The 20412-nt window shown below is 39.5% G+C and overlaps 2 protein-coding genes and 2 non-coding genes across 4 annotated transcripts; 3 read left to right on the forward strand and 1 right to left on the reverse strand.

Moving 5' to 3' along the window:
- The first annotated feature begins 5942 nt into the window (after positions 1-5942).
- Positions 5943-14238, forward strand: LOC143626003 (putative protein S-acyltransferase 22). The gene is made up of 9 exons (XM_077096205.1): positions 5943-5986; positions 6063-6176; positions 11311-11706; positions 12378-12446; positions 12571-12642; positions 12724-12852; positions 12932-13012; positions 13093-13275; positions 13443-14238. The coding sequence occupies exons 1-9, from the start codon at positions 5945-5947 to the stop codon at positions 14190-14192; spliced, it is 1836 nt and encodes a 611-aa protein (XP_076952320.1). The 5' UTR covers positions 5943-5944; the 3' UTR covers positions 14193-14238.
- A 1103-nt stretch (positions 14239-15341) lies between these two features.
- On the reverse strand, positions 15342-17239 carry LOC143626057 (uncharacterized). The gene is made up of 2 exons (XM_077096235.1): positions 17147-17239; positions 15342-15983 (listed from the first exon to the last, which is right to left on the reverse strand). The coding sequence occupies exons 1-2, from the start codon at positions 17237-17239 to the stop codon at positions 15342-15344; spliced, it is 735 nt and encodes a 244-aa protein (XP_076952350.1).
- A 1739-nt stretch (positions 17240-18978) lies between these two features.
- On the forward strand, positions 18979-19139 carry LOC143626121 (U1 spliceosomal RNA). The gene has a single exon (XR_013152374.1). It is a non-coding gene; the product is annotated as a U1 spliceosomal RNA (small nuclear RNA).
- A 316-nt stretch (positions 19140-19455) lies between these two features.
- On the forward strand, positions 19456-19527 carry TRNAD-GUC (transfer RNA aspartic acid (anticodon GUC)). The gene has a single exon. It is a non-coding gene; the product is annotated as a tRNA-Asp (tRNA).
- The last annotated feature ends 885 nt before the right edge of the window (positions 19528-20412 follow it).

Below are 20412 nucleotides of genomic sequence, written 5' to 3' on the forward strand. Positions count from 1 at the left end.
CCATGTGGATGGCATGCCGTCCTTACCCGTCAATGTGCGGATAAGCTCTGGGTATTCGGCGCCCTGGATGAAAGCGGCGCGAACAAGATCTTCACTTATGTTGCCCAGACTTAGCTTTTTGGAGTTGAAGCGAGTGATGAAGTCTAGTAAAGATTCATCCTCCTCTCTGACGCAGTTGAGGATCGTCCACTGTTCTTCAGTATATTTCCTTTGTTGGCTGAAGTGTTGGCTGAACTTGTTTTGAAAGTCCGCCCAATCATATATGTGGTGGACCGGTAAACGATCGAACCATGCCCTGGCCGCTCCAACCAGAGTCATCTGGAACATATAACACCACGTGGGTTCCGTCCAGTTACTGACGGTTGCCCCCGCAATGAATCTGTTCAAGTGGTCGTCTGGGTCGGATAGACCATCATAAGTGCCAATGTTGGACATTTGTTTGGCACTTCTCGGGGCGATTGCTTCCGCAATGTCCCTTGCGAACTTTGACTTTCCTGCATTTGTAGCAGTTGGTCTAAAGGTTTTGGAGAAGTCACGCGGGTTTCTCTCCGCATTCGTTGGTTTAAAGGTTTCCCCAAAATTCCTTTTCGGTTGGAAGTCCGTTTCCTTACGCTTCCCTTTCGCCTTATGGCGAGGGTTTGCGTCGGTATCGGATTCTTCCCGCTCATCGTCTGAGTACTCGCACTCACTGTTCATATTGAGATGTTGGCGAGTACTGCCGAATTCGTCAGCCTGTTGAACTGAACGCAAGCGTTCATCCAATTCAGCTTGGAACTCTTTCTGGCGTGCTTCGGCCCACGCCTTAACTTGATCTAGTGTTTGGCGAGGGACCCTCGTTCGTTTTTCCAATTGGGCATCAGTGAACCCTAGTGGAATATTGTTTACTGCACTTGCCCCGGCTTGGGTAACCGGGGTAGTGTTCGTAAAATTTGTATAACCACCGGTGTTCCCAGTTGCTGGGGTTGTGGTCACCGGGGTCTCTTGGTCACTTACTGGCCTTGGGACCGGAGTAACGTTAACCATTTCTTCAGAAATTTTGAAAAAAACTAAGAATTAGTTCTAGCTTTTATGCACGGATGGCGCCAATGAAGAAACACTAAGTGACCCGGGGCAGATTATAGATAATCTGGGGGCTAAGTAATGTTTCCCACGAGGATGAGGTTCAGCAGAGAAGATTGTTCTTCAGATGACCTGCAAAACAGACACCGTAAGCTCGTCACTGAGAAGGGGGGGGGGGGTTCCTCCTTGTGACCACCCTCCGGCGTGAGAATCAGACTAGATTGCTCTGAATATAAGTGTATATTAAGAGATTGCTAGATAAGATGAGATATCAGATGATGTCCTTACCATTCCAAGGTGCTGGAGTATTTATAGCCGAAGGTAGGTTTCCTAGAAGGTACAGCCGGCTGAATAGTGACAAACAGTACTAGAGGGTGCTCCTCCTCGTACTGTTGTCGGTGAGCTGTCACCCTGTGATTGGTTCATGGGCTGTTCTGGTTAGATCGTCTGTTCTGCCCATACCTTAGTAGGTATAGTACAAAAGATCTTCCAGAAGCATACGGACTGACTCATTTAGGCGGGAGTCTTCCCGTCTTGCTCATTCCTACATGTGACTACTGAAGTAGCTAGTGCCTTGTGCGTGTAACCTTGCTGTTAGTGCGGGTAGCCTCCCCTGATGGCTTGTATCCGCAACTGCGGGAACAGGCGGGGTACTTCACCATTGGGAGGCTTTCCCTGCGGGTACAGCTATCGTACTGCGCGTAAGGTTTTCTCTGAGCATGGTGGGTCCTGCGGGAGCAGTTGGTTGTTGCGCAGACGTCCCTGTTCAAGGTGAGTCTTGCGGGTCCAACTGGGCTCTGCTGGGACCTACCTCTTCACATACCAACAAAACTAGAGATAAAAACAACTACTGCATTTATATATCAAAAGGATGCTTCCGGTCTTGGGCATATTTAAACTCCATTAATATATTTTTTAGCATTTTTTTTCCTATATACAAAAAATATTACTTCTCCATATGTGTCCGGTACCATTTATTTGAACTTCGTATTGATCTACGTGTTTTATAGTTATTTAACTATGACACGTATTCTCTCATACGTACTTCACAAGATTTTCAGACAATTTTTATGATAAAAACCAAGAATCGACTTCAACAAAATCACATAACTTCAAACAACTTTTCAACAAGTTATTCAAGCAATTGTTCAATCAAACATTGTGTAGAACTTCATAATCATTGTTTCTAAGTGATTTCTTTTTCAATAAGATGATCGCAAATAACACAATGAACATGGCAAAATTGTTAACTTATCCATTGATTTATTCAATTATTCATATTTTTTTTATTGGTTCGGTTGAAGGGAAGATATCCATAAAGAAAGATGGGAGGTGAAGTCAAGTTCTACACCGCCGTTGAAGGCTCGATTATTTGCTCAAAATGTGGTAGAAGTCGACTGGAGAAGGAAAAGTAGACGATACATGAGCTATACATATATGTAACTCGTTAAGCCACAGATATAATTATAACATATTCAATATACATATATATAACTCATTATTTTAAATATATGCAGACATGAGCTATATGTATATCTAAATATGTATATTTTCATGTTGATTTTGTTGTGGTTACATATATATGTAATCTACTAGTTTACATATATGTAAATGATTGTGTACACTATTATGTAAATCAATTGTGTTCATGTGTTTGAGATTCTATTAGTCGACCTTCAGGTTCTTCTTCTTCTTCCACGATTTTCTTTTGATAATATAATATACGAAAAATGGTGTGATTTGGAGAGTCGATTTTGTTAAAGAAAATGTATGTAATATAAGATAGGAGAGAATGAAAATATTTAGATCTATTATGTTGATGCCAAAAACTAAAAAATCAATTTACCCAATATACCCTTAACCCTTCTAACTAAAACCATTAACATCCATATATTTATGAAATTGGACATTAATTGATTCAACATTTAATCAATCAAGATCAATAGTTGTAAACTTGTAATTGGTTTTCTTAAGTAGAACTTGGTATGCTCTTAGCAAGAAACTAAAACCAATATTTGATAAACAAAAAAACATTAGAAAATATGATGGATTTTTGACACGTGGCCAACAGGGGCGATATACAGCCTAGGAGGACGGTGTTGTAACTCAAAAATCGACCTCAAAACTTGCCATTGACCCATTATTAATATAATAATATTCTTCCAAACGTTCACTAACGACAAATACATGTCACCCCCTGGTCACCCCTCTTATCGCCGCGGGAGGGGGAGGGGGGGTCTCGTCCTTATCGTCCAACATTTGCGGCCCACTACCCTCAGACTAATAAAGTGATAATATTTTGCCCATTATAGCGATCATTCTTTTTTTGCTTTGACCACAAGTCACATATTGATTATGTCATTTTAAGAGCATTTCCACTGAATTCTTTGTCCACTTAACATAAAGAAAACTCACATTGGTCTCTAAATTTTGTTGATCATTTAAAAGTCTTCTGTCTCCTTCTCTGTATTTATCGTATGTAACGGTATAATTAAATTAATTTATTATTATTTTTAATTATATTATCTCTTTCTTCCACTCACTAATACGGAGTTTGTGAGATAAGGAACAAATAACGACTCTCTAAACATAGGAACCAAGAGTCGAGTCCTAAAAAACTTTATTTTAAGAAACCAGATGGATTGAAATTATATATTAAAACCAAAAATTTCTCAAGTCATAGAAATAGGTTAATACAGAAGTCAGCATGGATACTCTAAAAAGTCTACACTCAAACACGCTAAACTGTGAAATTCTTAATAAAACTTAAAAGAGACTATAAAACATTTCTTATGAAATCAATAATTTTTTCTATTCAGACTTATCTATTTATATTAGTGATGTGCATATATCTATCGAGTATTCTAAACTATAAAAAAATATTAAGAATCAAGGAACAACAACCAAAGAAACTAAAAAAAATTTAAAAAAAATCCAAGTGATATGAGCCCGACAGAATTTATTTATATAATATAGTTACTTTTGATAATATTGACCTTTGAGATAGTTTGTCCTTAGCACAATGTCTTCCGACACTTGTTCACGGGCTTTTTGGGAAGAAAAGCAAAATGTCACATTGTCATGCATATAGATTTCCCATATGTTACGTAACACTACCCAACAAACCTCCACACACAACCTTACAAAACATTCTTTTTCCCTAGCAAATGTTTAGAAACTAACTCATTAATTATAGGAAAAATGATCAAATTGTCCATGAAAATCCCACCGATTTAATATGTCCACTTCAACACTCACTGCCCATCCACTTATTCGACACCAGTAACCAAATGCCATGTGTACTAAAACCGACAACAACGTTTTTCCCGGTGGCCGCCTGATTTTCCAATAAATATTCCCATCGGCTGATTGTTTTATCAAATCTTGGCGGTCACCTGATTTATGGTTCTGGATAGAGAACTTACAAAATCGAGTCAAGTGGCGAACTTGACATGAACTCAACTAACTTGTACCCTCGGTACACGAGTATCTATACCTAGCTATGACATGGTCGTGTAATTTAAGAGCAATCTTTTATATGTTGTATTTGTATACACCAATCGAATGACACTGTATATTTTTAGAAAATGACACCATAAATTTCTAGATGATGACAAGGTAAGCACAAAAGACATAGGACTCTAAGATTTTAAAGTTGTTTTGGATTTTAGTATGAGCTATTAAGACATTATTTACGTGATTACCATTGCGTTTTTATATTACTCTCGTCAACTAGCAACCATCAAAGGTCCGTTTGATGACGACACGATTGAAAGTCTTATGTGCAACAACGGATTCATGAATGACATGATTTTAAAAATGTATTTACAGAAATAAAGTACGAAACACAACAGAAGAATCACCTACATAATCTTTAAGTCCTAAAGTTCAATTTCTTGCTACTTTCTCCATGTTTATCATTAACATCCTCAATATGGCAAGAACCTTTACTTATAATGCATGTTCTAAATTTCTTCTAATACTAACAAAAACTACAAAAGACTAAAATTGACTATTGGACATCACATGAGGGCATTCTGGTAATCAACTTTTTAAATTTTAAGAGGGAAAAGTAATTCAGAAATCTTAAATAGAGACAAAACATAAAAAGATGAAAGAGAAGATAATGAAAGGAGTAAAAGAGGTGATAAAGAAGGGCTTTAAATTTAGGTAGTTAAAGACTTTAGAGTGAATCCAAAAGCAGCAATGTACAACTTGCATTGCCAGTGGCCTGTTGAAACACATGATTTGCCCATCAAAAAGGAAGAAGCCATGAGGGTATTTTTGTCATTTCACAATACTACAAAAGCAAAAACACACACCCTTATTACTGTCTCTTTGCACCCTCTTCTCTCTCATCTTCAAGATTCAAGAAAAGACCAGCATATCTCTCATTATGATTGAGTAAAAACACAGATTTGTATCAAAATCCACCAAATTTTCAACTTTTTAATAGTGAATTCAAAATGGGTCTTTCATCTTTTTACACCAGATAACAATAGTGATGATCTTGAAGATCCCCTTGTTGTTACAATGAGGGGACTGGCAATTTCCTCACACACCCATTAACCAAAACATCAAAAGAAGCCTAAAGATTCAATCTTTTTACAATTTCCTCACACACCCATTAACCAAAACATCAAAAGAAGCCTAAAGATTCAATCTTTTTACAATTTCCTCACACACCCATTAACCAAAACATCAAGAAAACCATAAAGATTCAATCTTTTTGCAATTTCCTCACACACCCATTAACCAAAGCATCAAGAAAACCATAAAAATTCAATCTTTTTGCAATTTCCTCACACACCCATTAACCAAAACACCAAAAAACACCATAAAAATTGAATCTTTTTGCAACTTCTCGCATACCCACATTGCAAAGATGAGGAAACATGGGTGGCAACTTCCTTACCATCCTCTTCAGGTACTCAAAATCTTGATTTTTTTAGGGTTTTTAAAATTTTGTAACTTGATGCTTTAATTGTCATTAATTTTGGCAGGTGGTAGCTGTATCTGTGTTTTTGGCATTGGGTTTTGGTTTCTATGTGTTCTTTGCTCCATTTGTTGGTAAAAAGATGTACCAGTATATAGTAATGGGGATCTACACCCCTCTTGTAAGTTTATAACTATTATTAAAGTTTCAATCTTTGTGACAAAATGTTAAAGATCTGTGTCTGATTTTGTGTTAAAAATATGATTTTGATGGTAAAATTGAGCTAATTTTATGTAAATATTAAAGGGTTCTTTTTGTTTTGTGTTATTTGTGAACAATTTTGTGTTCCCAAATATTAAAGTTTCAATTTTGATGCTAAAATATTAAGGATCTGTGTCTAATTTTGTGTTAAAATGTGATTTTGAATTTTGATGGTAAAATTCAACTAATTTAATGCCATTTTTAATGGGTTGGTGCCAATAAGGTAAAAGTGCTTATGGTATTGAATAATTCATTGTTTCATTGAATAATCAAGATCCCTTTAAATAGGGTAAAGGATTACATAAAACAACTCCTAATAACTAGGAAACATAAATCAACTATGATACAACTTCTAGGAATAGATAATGATTAACTAATAATAATAATATAAATATTATCGGCTAAGACTCCCCCGCAGTTTGAGCGGGACTTGGACGGACGCTCAAACTGGATCGAAAAGACTGAAATAACTCCCGTGGTAACCCCTTGGTGAAAATGTCAGCATACTGAAGTGAGGAAGGCACGTGTAGTACACGGATGTGACCTATACGAACTTTCTCTCGAACAAAGTGTATATCAATCTCGATATGCTTGGTGCGCTGATGTTGAACAGGGTTATCGGATAAGTAGACAGCAGAAACGTTGTCACAATAGACAACGGATGCCTGTCGTAATGGAAGATGCAATTCTAACAATAGATTGCGTAGCCAAGTAGCTTCAGCAACAGCATTGGCGACACCTCTATACTCGGCCTCAGCACTCGAACGAGAGATAGTAGGTTGACGTTTTGAAGACCATGAAATTAAATTGTCACCAAGGAAAACACAATACCCGCTAGTAGATCGGCGAGAATCAGGACACCCGCCCCAGTCAGCATCAGAGTAGGCGACTAACGAGGCGATACTAGACCGAGTAAGCCGTATGCCATAGTCGATTGTCCCCTGTAAATATCTAATAATACGTTTCAAGAAGACAAAATGTGGCTCCCGCGGCTCATGCATGAACAAGCACACCTGCTGCACGGCGTATGTAATGTCGGGACGAGTAAATGTAAGATATTGAAGGGCACCTGCGAGACTTCGATATAGTGATGGATCATCGTAAAGAGGCCCATCCTTGGAGCTGAGTTTGGCTTTGAGGTCCACCGGGGTATTGCAAGGTTTGCATGCTGTCATAGAGGCCCGTGAGATAATATCTTTCGTATATTGCGACTGATCGAGGAATAAGCCGTGTGATGTGTGTGTAACCTTTATCCCCAGAAAGTGATGTAGTCTACCAAGATCGGTCATGGCAAATTCGCGGGAAAGCATCTGAATAATGTGCTGCAGCAGTTCATTGGAGGAGGCAGTAAGGACTATGTCATCAACATATAGCAAAAGATAAGCCGTATCCGATCCATGAGAGTAGATAAACAACGAGTTGTCACATACACTGCTGCAAAAACCGTGAGATAGCAGGTGGGTTGCGAAGCGAGTGTACCAAGCACGTGGCGCCTGCTTGAGTCCATAAAGCGACTTCTTTAATCTGCAAACAAAATCTGGGAACCGAGTATCGATAAAACCCGGTGGTTGATGCATGTACACGGTTTCATTTAGATTGCCATGTAAGAAAGCATTTTTAACATCAAGTTGGTGAATTGGCCATGATTTGGAAACAGCGACGGATAAAACTGTCCGGATGGTTGCAGGTTTGACAACCGGACTAAATGTGTCCTCACAATCGATGCCAATAGTCTGAGACTTGCCGTTGACAACAAGCCGAGCCTTATATCGTTCCAGGGAGCCATCGGATTTGAACTTATGTCGAAATAACCATAAACAACGTATCACCGGTCTATCAATCGGGCGTGGAACTAGCTCCCAGGTATCATTTTCTTGCAAAGCACTAAATTCGGTCCGAATGGCTTGTAACCAATTTTGGTCGGCAAAGGCTTTGGCATAGGATCGGGGAATAGGAGAAATATTGGCGGACATGTGAATGTGAGCAGCTTTGGAGCGTGTGATCATAGGGTGTGTTCCTGGGGGTCGGGCTACAGGAACAGCTGGAATGCGGGTGGGAGGTGCAGGTGGTTGGGGGGAGGATGGGTGAGAGATGTTAAGAGGTAAATGAGGGCTGGTAGAAGGTTGGTTCATTTGGCGGTTCCGCCGGGTATAGTGAAAAGGATAAGTGGTGAGGGATGGTGGGGTGGGTTTCTGTGGGGAGGAGGGTGGTGCAAAAGTGAAACCGGGTGGGGTGGCCTCGTCTAGAAAGGAGTAGGAGGCAGGTGGGGTGGGTATGGTGTAGGGAAAGTCATGTTCATTGAAGGTGACATGACGGGATATGGACACTTTACCGGTAGTGGGATCAAAGCACCGATAACCTCGGAAATCTTGTGGGTAGCCGAGGAAGACACAACGCGTGGCGCGTGGGTGTAGTCGGTGGGGCTGGGTGGCCGAGGTATTGGGGTAACAAGCACACCCAAATACCCGGAGATGGTCATATGTTGGGTGGTGGAGATATAAGGCAAAGGTAGGGGTGAAATAGTTTAGGCGTTTGGTGGGTAGGATATTGTGAAGGTAGGTGGCGGTGTGGATGGCTTCAACCCAGAACGTAGGTGGTAGGTGAGCATGGATAAGCAAGGAGCGAACAATATCGTTTAATCGTCGTATCATACGTTCCGAGCGCCCGTTTTGGGAGGATGTGTGTGGGCAAGAGAAGCGAAAAAGAAGGCCGTGTTGATGGGCGAAAGTTTTAAAAGCATGGTTGTCAAATTCGCCACCCAAATCACATTGAAAAGTTTTAATTTTTCTATTGAATTGAGTGGCAATTAGCTGATGAAATTTAGTGAATGTTGAGAAGGTGTCGGATTTGTATTTAAGAGGGTAAACCCACACAAAGTTTGAAAAATTATCGATGAGAACCATGTAATATTTGTATCCAGATTTACTTATAATGGGAGAGGTCCACAAATCACAGTGAATGATATCAAATGGTGTGAAAGTAAAAGACATAGATTCATAAAAAGGTAAACGTTTATTATTGGATAAATGACAAGATTGACAAAAAGATAAAGTGTTTGTGCGATTACAAAAGAAACCATAACGTTTACTAAGTAAATCTAGAACTTGTAGGCTTGGATGACCAAGACGATCATGCCAGGGTAATGTTGAAGTTGTAAGAGAGCATGCTTGTGGTGGGAGTGTTGGAGGAGTAACTGGATAGAGATCACCCTTGCTGTTGTGGCGGGAAAGCAGCCGCCCCGTTAGGAGATCCTTCACAGAAAAGCCAAATGGGTCAAACTCAATAGATACATGGTTATCTCGAGTAAAACGACGAACAGATAAAAGATTTTTGATAATGTGTGGGCTATATAAGATATTAGGAAGAATATAGGTTCTATGAAGAATGGGTAACGAGCCTGTACCGGAGGCCTGGATTGGTATACAGTGACCATTGCCGACCATAACTTTAGTGTTTGCAATAGATGAATCGGGGATAGTAATCATACCTTGATTGTTGGTGAGATGTTGTTCGGCGCCGGTGTCCATGATTGTATTTGGATCCGTGTACTGAAGTTGCATCGAAGTGAAGGCAGCACTAAGATCAGAGGGACTGAGCGCATCAAAGTTGCTGTAGGTGGGTTTGGGTGGGCCGTAGGGGGAATATGTGAAGTGGGCTGTGGGGGGGTTAGTGGTGGGTGGTGAAGGGTGGTTCGGCCGCCAGGTTGTTTGGGTCGGATAGGGGCAGGGGGGGGTGTTCCACCACGCCCATTGGGGGTAAGTAGGCTGCCCAGAAGGGGTCTGAAAAGCCCAGGTACTGGTGTTCTGCTGCCCGCGGTAACCGCGACCACGACCGCCACGAGTGGACTGGTTGCGGCCACGGCCACGTCCGCGGCTGCGGTAAGGAGGCTGGGATGGATTCGAGGTAGGGGCAGGAGGGTGCGGGGAGTGCTGCGGCTGGGTGGTAGTATTCGGGTTGGGCGGTGTGGTGTGGGAGGTGGCTGCATAGACCGAGGCAGGCTGGTTTTGGCGATTATCTTTGCGAATAACCTCATCCTGGAGCATAGTTCTGGCCAGATCCCAATCGGCGTTTTGAGCGTGGATTAATTGAGCGGTGGTGTCGAACTCCGGGGAGGAGCCGAGACCACGAACCAGTTGGAGTACTAACCTCTGATCGGAGATGGGCTGATCAACATCTGCAAGTTGATTTGCCAATTCTTTGAGCTGCTGACAATAGTCATCTACCGAGGAGCATGCCGAGAGGGTGAGGTTAACGAATTGAGTTTCGAGAGCTCCGGCTTTGGCCTGCTTGTTGCTGAGGAAGATTTTCTGCAGCTTGACCCATGTATCCCTGGCCGAGGCATCCATATCGAGTACACGGGACAGCAAGTCATCCGACAAAGTGCTGTAAATCCATTGAGACACGAGAGCATCTAATTCCTTCCAAGTTTCATATTCCGGATCCGTGGGGGACGGACTTGGGGTTCCATCAATGTGGTGTAAAACCTTGTATGCAATGGCATTAAACTTAAAAAGTTTTACCCAGGAGGTGTAAGAAACCTTCTTCCCATCTAGGGTGCGTATCTTGGATTGGATGTTGGTTACGGAATAAGCGGGATGCATGGACTGGGGTGGCGGCTTGGAGGAAGAAGCATCGGCTGCTGGTTTCTCCGTGGCCGCTGGTTTCTCCATGTCCGGTAACAGCCGGCGGCAGCAGGCGGTGGTTAGGGTTAGGTTTAAGGAATGTTAGAACCGTAGCTCTGATACCATAAAAGTGTTTATGGTATTGAATAATTCATTGTTTCATTGAATAATCAAGATCCCTTTAAATAGGGTAAAGGATTACATAAAACAACTCCTAATAACTAGGAAACATAAATCAACTATGATACAACTTCTAGGAATAGATAATGATTAACTAATAATAATAATATAAATATTATCGGCTAAGATAAGGATCTGTGTCTAATTTTGTGTTAAAAATCTGATTTTGATTGTAGAATTGAACTAATTTAATGTTAGTCTTGAATTTTTTTTTTTTAATGTTTTTATGTGATTTGTGAATAATTTTGCTAGATTATATCTGCATTCGGGTTGTATATGTGGTGTGCGGGTGCGGATCCAGCAGATCCGGGTGTTTTCAAGTCGAAAAAGTATACGAAAACCCTGAATAATAAGATGAGTGGTAGGGTTAAAGAATCTAAACTTGGTGGTGGATCGACTTCATCGATACAAGATGCAAATGCTGCAAGTGTTGGAGCTAAATCTTCGGTCAAGAACGCAAAGAATCAAGATTCAAGAACTGAAGATAATGTGTCGGAAACTGTAAAAACTGGGTCGAAACCGTCTTGGTTTTGGGCTTTGGTTCCTTGTGGTTTGATATTCCATTGCTGCTCAAGTTCAAATGATGAGTCTTCTGAACTTCAAAATAGTGAAGATGGCATGTTTTACTGTAGTTTGTGTGAAGTTGAGGTAAATTTTTTTCTGTAAAAACTAAAAAGAATTAAAGAGTTAACCCATCAAGTAAAAACTTCAAAGTTGCTGAACATGGCCCATATATTTATTATTTTCAAAGACATTTAGCCTTAACCTGTGCGCATTTAATATCGTGTAACCTGAACATGGTCCGTATAGCACATTTATCTAAATGTGTCAATTGGATTGACGGGTTGACCTTATAAATTATATATTTTTGTTATAATTTTTAACAGGCTGGCATGTCGACCCATTTTAGCTAAAATAGTTAAACAAGTCGATTCGAGCACGGCCTATTTATTAAGCAGGTTTTGGCTTGACAAGGTTTTGATATGACAACCCGAAACCTTATTACTTTTATTCGTATCCCGGGCATAATTAATTCGTGTAACCAGGACACGACCCGTGTAACCCATTTATCTAAATGTGTTAAACGGGCCCATTGGCTGGTCAACCTTATCAAATTTATTTTTTTATTATCATTTTAAACGGTCTGTGACGGATCCACAAATTTTATTTGAAAAGGTTAACATGCCAATCCGAGCACGAAAACGGGCCAGAAATGACAACCCAAAACCTTATTACTTTCATGTCACTAAAGAATTGGGAATTTGCAGAGTTAACTAATTTAGCATCTAAAATATATGTACATTATTGGTTTTCTGTAGGTTTTCAAGTACAGCAAGCATTGTAGAGTTTGTGACAAATGTGTCGATCGATTCGATCATCATTGCAGGGTAGGCACTATATAAAAATAAATAATAATAATAATAATAATAATAATAATAATAATAATAATAATAATAATAATAATTCTGTAAACACTTGACATTTGACGCGCTATTAATTATTATTTTGCAGTGGTTAAATAACTGCGTCGGCAAGAAGAACTACCGCAAGTTCTTTACTCTTATGATCTCTGCTCTTCTCTTAGTAAGACCAAATAGTCATGTTGACTTTTTAGTCAATTTTAGTCAGAAACTGACACGTGTTATTACTTTTGTGAAAATGCAGCTCGTACTTCAGTGGTCAACGGGGATTGTCGTGTTAATATGCTGTTTTCTTGATCACAAAAGATTCAGTTTAGACATTGCTACCAAATTGGGTAGCAGTTTCTCTTTAGTGCCTTATGTTATAGTCGTGGTGAGTGTTGACCGACAAATGTCTAAAATACCCTTCACCAACGTCAAAATTTTAAAAACTTCTGTTTATATTGTGGCAGGGAGTGTGCACGATTTTGGCTATGATTGCAACGTTGCCACTTGTTCAGCTTTTCTTCTTTCACATTCTTCTAATAAAGAAGGTATGTTTCATATTATTCATTAACATATTTAAATAATATTATTAAAAATATTGATTAAACTATAAGTATGTTATGTGCAGGGAATAAGTACATATGATTACATTATAGCATTGAGAGAGCAAGAACAACAAGGCCTCGGTGGTCAACAAAGTCCTCAAATGTCACCAGCGAGCTCTATCACCGGTTTAAGTAGCGCGAGCTCGTTTAATAATTTCCGTCAAGGATCTTGGTGTACGCCCCCGCGTTTGTTTGTTGAAGATCAGGTATATCCATTTTACTTCTAACTTAAAAGTTGGTTGCTAAAGATATACGAAAAAGCTTAAAGCTTGTTTCTTTTTTATACCGTTTTTGGCCCGATAAAGATAAAAATAACCCAAATCGACACGTTTCTAAATAAAGTTTAATCAATAACACATTTCTTGTTTTGTAGTATGATGTAGTTCCACCGGACACCGGTTCTGTTAGCTCACTGGGTAAGAAGGCAGTAGATGAGCCCGTTAAGAAAAAGAACCCTGCAGCTGTTAAAATCAGCCCGTGGGCACTGGCCCGTTTAAATGCAGAGGAGGTATCAAAAGCCGCAGCCGAAGCCCGAAAGAAGTCCAAAATCATCCAGCCTATTTCACGAAAAGACGCCCAACAAACCGGCCCATACGGGCTTGAACGCGATCACAGCATCGGAAGCAGCGAACGCCGGTTATTCTCAAAACTCGAAAGCAGCCGAAGACGAGGAAGCAAACGGATCCGTCTTCCAGAACATTCACACCCCGCAGAACAGCCATCATTAATGGGCCAGGATTTCTCGGGCCTGGCCCCGCTGCAGCTCGAGGCCCGTAGCGTGTTCCGGCCCATGGGCTCAACAGGCATAGTGGAATCATCACCTGACAGTAGCTTGGAGTTGAACTCGCCTGATATTCATCCGGTTAGGATATCTTCAGGAACGGATGAGGCTAGGAAACTGACGGGTGGGGCCCACGAGAAGCCCAGGGTAATGGCATTGTCACGATCGACTAGCGATGGGTATGATGCGTCGGGTGGGGAGGATAGTGACCGGGTCCCGGCTCGGTTGGTTCAAAGGTCGGGAAACTGGAGCGCGCGGTTGTTTAGTGGTGAACAAGATGAAATGATAGCAAGATTGAAGATGGCATCTTCTTCAAGATCAACATCTAGTTATGGAAAATGAAAAAAAAAAAAGTCATTTTTGTAATTTTTTTATTTGTTAGGGTTGGATTTGAAAATTTGTAAGTTAGAATCTTGACAAGTTGTGTGGAGTATGTGGATGAAATGAGTAAATTGGGAAAAGATAATATTTATGTAAACAAGAAACAAGTGATTTAAGGCCTTTAATGATATTTGAAAGCTTTAAATTGGATAATGATTTGTTCAAGGTATAATGGTGTTTATATTAATCCCAACTAACGAATTGATTGCTAATGGTCTTAACTTTTAATGTATTTTTTTTCTAACGGTCTGCAACTAACAGAATTTTAGCACCGTTAGTTGCAGGTCACCGGAAAAACGTTTTTGACCGGAAAACTCACTTTTTCCCAAAAACTCAACGTTTTCATCCCAAATATCTTGGTAACTTTGTATCGGATCTTTAGGAATCTTTTTCTAGTAAAAACCCCAATTATTGAGGTCGTCGAAACCCTAGAACCATTGTCGGAATCCGTTGACGGTGCTCAAGTGGTGGTGAATGGTTGGCGGTGAGTCAATTGGTGGTGTGGCAGTGTTCAGGTGGTGTTTTCGGGCAAAAAGTGTGACCTTTTCGGCCAAAAATGTTTTTTCGGCGACCTGAAATTAACGGCGTTAGGTAACTGTTAGTCACGGACCGTTAGGAATAAATACGCTAAAAGTTGGGACGTCAGCAACCAATTCGTTAGTTGGACCGACAGTGACCAAAAGACGATAGTTGAGATTAATAAAAACCAATATACCTTTGTTCAAATCCTGAATAGATAACCTGTATTGAAGAATATATTATGATGCAACTACTTTTGCCTAAACAGACGGGTGATATTGGGTTCGGGTTAAAATAAGTCATTTTAAAATATGTTTATTTTAAACCTTACTTGTATTCATAGATGACACAAAATAATATTTGTGAGAAATAAAGCAAACAAGTTGTAGTATAGTGGTAAGTATTCACGCCTGTCACCCGGGTGACCCGGGTTTGATACCCGGGTTCGATCCCTGGCAACGGCGTTTAATTCTTTTTATTACATTCAGCAATCCATACAAAATCATACAATTTACTTGTAATATTTATTAATCAAGCTTCACATTACACAACAAAACCATACAGTTATACAAACACATCAATTCCTGTTCTTCAACCTTTGACATCAGACCCATCCATTACCAGTTCACCATGGAAGGCCTTGCAGTAATTATACAACACCGTCATCGCAACAGTTGCCTCGCGCAAATATGACACCAGCAAGCCGCAACCAAGCATCATAGCAAACAATACATAAGCCTTGTTACTAAACGCACGAGCACCGTCCAATAACAGCCATACCGAAACCCCAACAACATACACAAAATACAAAAACAGGAACAACGAATCCGATCTCATCCCGCTTACTAAATATGAGCTCCTTTTCAAAGCCGAAATCCCATATTTCGATTCAACCACAGCCACCACTAAATCTAGTGACCAGTTCACGTGGAAATATGTTGCAAGTACGATAATAATAATAATAATCACATATAGCCACGTGAACGTTGAACCTCTCTCCTGGCCTATATTTGTTGTGGCAACAATAAAATACATCGTTCCCGTGACGAGAATGAGAAGACTGTGTGCCACGACAGCAGTCGTGACGAGAGGGAAGAAGGAGGATGTTATAGACTTGACTGCACTGAAAGTCTCTAACATCCTCTTTCTATACCATGGTCTCTCTAGTAAGTCAGGTGACATAACGCTGACCTGCTTACCGGAGAGACCATGGTGTGCTGTAGGTGATGGTGGCTACAGCACACAAGGAGAGTAAGTAAACAAATATTATATAAAAAATGTTAGAGAATGTTATGGGATTTAGAGGGAAGTGATCCGAGGCGAATAGTGGAGCGGAGGTGATGAGGGAAATAGAGAGGGGAGGAAGAGGAGAGATAATGGGATGAAATGCCTATAGTTGGTTGTGAAGATCTTCTCTGACTCGGTGAGGATGCGGATAATGGTCGGTCTAGGCACCGGTGTTGTTTCTGGTTCTCTTTCTATGATGGTGGTAGATCACGGTGCGAATGAGTTGATTTTTATGGTGTGTTGTGAGGGGTGTTTATGGGTCAGGTGGAATGTGGAGGAGGTGAAGGAATTGGTCTCTTTGACCACCTCAAATTAAAACTATTAGAGTCATAAAATTGGGTCAAAGCTATAACTTTAGATTTTTAATTGTCTACATATATGTTTATCTAAGTAGCTAATAAGCATGACATGACTAGTATGGTTTAACAATAGATGTGATGGTATAACAACAAATCTCAAAACCAGCTATATATTTCAGCTTCAAGTATTACAAACTTATTGTTTCGTGCTCCGGTTTTAATGTTTAATCTTCAAATTAAAATATATACATGATAAACTTTCAGTTGATATAGTAATGCAATATTCATGTTGTTTTGGAAAACTTCCATCCTGTTCAATCGTATTTTTAGCTAAATAGTTTGCGATTATGTCCAAGTGGTTGAGAGCCTATGTCATAATTTGTGGCAGTGGAGGCTTACGTTCTCCCAGCCTCTGCGCAATTTTTACTTCAATTTCTATCATTTCTAAGGTGGTGTTTGTTTTTTGTCTGAAGATCTTTCTGGCATCTTATGTCTGCGCCGCGCAGACCACGTGCAGACCTTTAGGCTTGCAGACTGTTTTTCTGAAGACATTTCATTAAAAAACGTCTTCGCACCCTCTTATCCTGAAAGACATGGGCCTTCCTCTTTTCAGATCTTCTACATCTTCTATCTTATTCCAAACCCTAGCCCCCTTTCATTCTACCTTCTCCTCCCCTTCATCTCCTCCCCTTCACCACCGCACCACCGCGACCTCCACCACCGGCGACCTCCACCTCCGGCGCCGCAATAGCCGTCGCCGCCGCTGCTCCTCCACCTAACCCAACCGACCACCATTGCTCCTCCACCTACCCCCAGCCGATCGCCGCTGCCTTCCTTTCTCCCCACATCACCGCCATCGCACGCTGCTCCGCCACCTCCAGCCCTAGCTGTCACCTCCACCATCATCTACCTTGGCATGCTTATTTCTTCAAGATTTGATAGTCTATTCACCATTATTGTAATTGTTCTATTATTACTAGTTTGTTGTTGAATAAAGTTTGTAGAAGGTTTAGATTTATGAATGTGTTGTTTGATTTTTTGTTAAAGTTGTACAATTATTACTAGTTTGTTGTTGATTTTAAAGTTTGTAGAAGGTTTATGAATGTTTGTTGTTTGATTATTGCTAAAATTGTACGATTATTAATAGTTTGTTGTTGAATAAAGTTGAAAAAAATCGGTTTATTTAATTTTTCATTTATTATAGCAGTCTGCAGACGTTAAAAAACAAACAGTCTTCTTGTTACAGACTGCAGAGGTTTGGTCCACCTCTTCTGATACAGATGTCTGCAGATATGGTCCGCAAACTGCACATTTTACCTCTTAAAAAACAAACAGCACCTAAATCTTTTAGTCAGGATTCTAAACTTTCTTCTAGTTTCAATTGTTTTGTGTTCCATAATTGTCTTTTATTGTTTTTGATAACAACCATTTACGTGTGCATGATTGTTTGTATATAAAAAATAACAATAACCAAGATTTTTGTATATATAATTACAAGTTTTGCCATGAGGGATCAAGTAATATCATGCATGAATTCGTCCAATGTTAAAGACTACTTATCAACCATGAACAATGTATACAATAACATGTTAGCTTTCATTGTGTGTTTGTGATCAAGTGAGTAAACTGAAAATTGTAAATTTGCTTTCGCAGATTATTAACCATACGCGGTTATTCTCAAATGGAGAAGAGTAAAGAACCACATTAAACATTGTCTACGCACTTAAAAATACTTAATAAGATTGTTAATTTCTTATCCGAAATATGAGAAGAAACCGTCTATCACCAAAACGGCTCAAAGCCTCCAATCACTCCCAAATCAATCAATGACAAAATTGTTATTTTCTCTTCACTTAAGTATCAAAATAGCCATATATTTTTCTTCATTAATGTAGCTAAATTGTATACTATTGTTTATTTATGTAGCAACTCTTAGTATTCAATGCATTAGATATGATTATTTATTTACTTATCCTATCAGAGAAATGATGAATTGAGGATATTTATATGGTTAAATTCCAGCCTGTTATACCTTGTGTCTTCCAAAACAAAATTTTGATTAGATTTGAATATAATATTCTGAAAAATATTAATAAACAAGTTGTTGTAGTATAGTTATGGTAAGTATTCCCGCCTATCATGTGGGTGACCTGGGTTTGATCCCTGACAACTGCGTTATTTTTTTGAATTAACACACTTTACATTTTATAAGTTCAAAGTTTATAAACAAATTCATTTTTTTTATGTTACTCAGCTAAAGAACAAACTGGACATGAAGTTCAAAACAACTATTATTATAATCATACAATTTACTACTTTCTTCTGTTATTCAAAATATGGAGCCGCGGGTGAAGCAGTTAAAGCATCCAAAACCGATTCACACTCAATATTAGACACGCTTTCCAAACTATAAGACTAGCATCCAAACTCCAAAGACCACAAGATCTTGCAACTAATAGCAAGTGTTTTGTACAACAGACTGATCAACTAAAACATTAAGATTACTATCCCTTAAAAACCCTGATAAATTTTTATTAAATAATAATGTTCACTTCATTACTCCAGAATCCCACATCGCCAAGGGAAGAAAGTTAGGTAAGCAGGGGTGTATAATAAATAACGAGAATGGGACACCGGATAACTTACTTACCTTGACGGGGTCAATGGGCGATCAAGAAGACCCATGGCCTAGGTTGGTGACCTCCATTGCACTCAGGAGGGGTGCCCGCCTAAGGTCGGCCCAAGTGGTTGAGCCTATGTCATAATTTGTGGCACTGGAGGCCTGCGTTCGTGCGGATTAGGAAACTTTATTCTGTTTAAATTTGTTTAGTAAGCGACTGAACTAAATCATAAAATTATTTAGCAAGGAACAATCCTAGCAAGAAAGAATCCTTCACAGATCATAAAATTATTTAGCAAGGAAGAATCCTTCACATATGTGGAATCCTTCACAGATCATAAAATTATTTAGCAAGGAAGAATCCTTCACATATGCGGAAGACCTTCTATGGAGAAACATATATTCCCCATAGGGATAATTTGGATGGGCCAGACTCAATACATTTTATTTTATTTTTAGAAGTTAATCGATTTTAAATCTAAATAAAATATATCAACAAGTCGTTGTAGTATAGTGGTAAGTATTCCCGCCTGTCACGCGGGTGACCTGGGTTCGATCCCCGGCAACGGTGTATTTTTATTTTTTAATCAAACAAATTAATATTAAATAAACACACATTTTATAAGTGAACATGAAGTTCAAAACAACTATTACTATAATCATACAATTTACTACTTATTTCTGTTATTGAACATACGAAGCCGCGGGTGAAGCATATAAAGCATTCAAAAATCAAAACCGATTCACACTTAATATTAGACGCGTTTTCCAAACTATAAGACTAGCAACTGAAGAACAAAACCCCACTCATCTTGAAACTATACATTATCACCAAAAGCACAATGCCTATTTGCTTAGTATATTACAAGGAGTGTGTAATATGTTTACACACATATATTTATAATCAAGCTTCACATTATACACAACAAAACTATTCACAAATTCTTGTTCTTCAAGGTTCCACAACATGATGGACCTTCTCATCAAACCCATCAACTGCCAATTCACCATGGAAAGCCTTACAATAGTTATACAACACGGTGGTTGCAACAGTTATGTGACGCAAATAGGACATCAGCCAGATCGAACCAAACATCATAGCAAACAACTCATACCCAGAGCCACTTAACGAACGAACACCATCCGACAACACCCATACCGACATCCAAACAAAAGATACAAAATACAAAAACAATAACAACGAAACCGATCTCATCCCATTTACTAAACACGAGCTCCTTCTCAAAGCCGTAAATCCCCATTTCGATTCAACCACGGCCACCACAAAAGCCAGCCACCAATTCACATGGAAATATGTTACAATTACTATAATAATCACATATAACCACGTGAACGTTGGACCTCTGTCGTGACCCATATTTGTTGTAGCAACAATAAAATACATCGTTCCCAGGACGAGAATGAGAAGACTGTGTGCCACGACAGCTGTCGTGAT

The sequence above is a fragment of the Bidens hawaiensis genome, unplaced genomic scaffold (genome assembly GCF_021521415.1).
Source record: "Bidens hawaiensis isolate Kalapana, Puna unplaced genomic scaffold, B.hawaiensis_p1.1 tig00004282_1, whole genome shotgun sequence".
Classification (NCBI taxonomy): Eukaryota; Viridiplantae; Streptophyta; class Magnoliopsida; order Asterales; family Asteraceae; genus Bidens; species Bidens hawaiensis.

What these genes read in the sequence shown, in the direction of transcription:
- LOC143626003 (XM_077096205.1), top strand. Translation starts at nt 5,945, where the DNA reads ATGAGGAAACATGGGTGGCAACTTCCTTACCATCCTCTTCAG. An exon ending in TGGGGATCTACACCCCTCTT is followed by an intron (nt 6,177 to 11,310) that starts GTAAGTTTATAA and finishes TAATTTTGCTAG; the next exon opens with ATTATATCTGCATTCGGGTT. An exon ending in TGATCTCTGCTCTTCTCTTA is followed by an intron (nt 12,643 to 12,723) that starts GTAAGACCAAAT and finishes GTGAAAATGCAG; the next exon opens with CTCGTACTTCAGTGGTCAAC.
- LOC143626057 (XM_077096235.1), bottom strand. Translation starts at nt 17,239, where the DNA reads ATGGTGGAGGTGACAGCTAGGGCTGGAGGTGGCGGAGCAGCGTGCGAT. An exon ending in GCAGCGGCGATCGGCTGGGG is followed by an intron (nt 15,984 to 17,146) that starts GTAGGTGGAGGA and finishes TGTGTGCTGTAG; the next exon opens with CCACCATCACCTACAGCACA.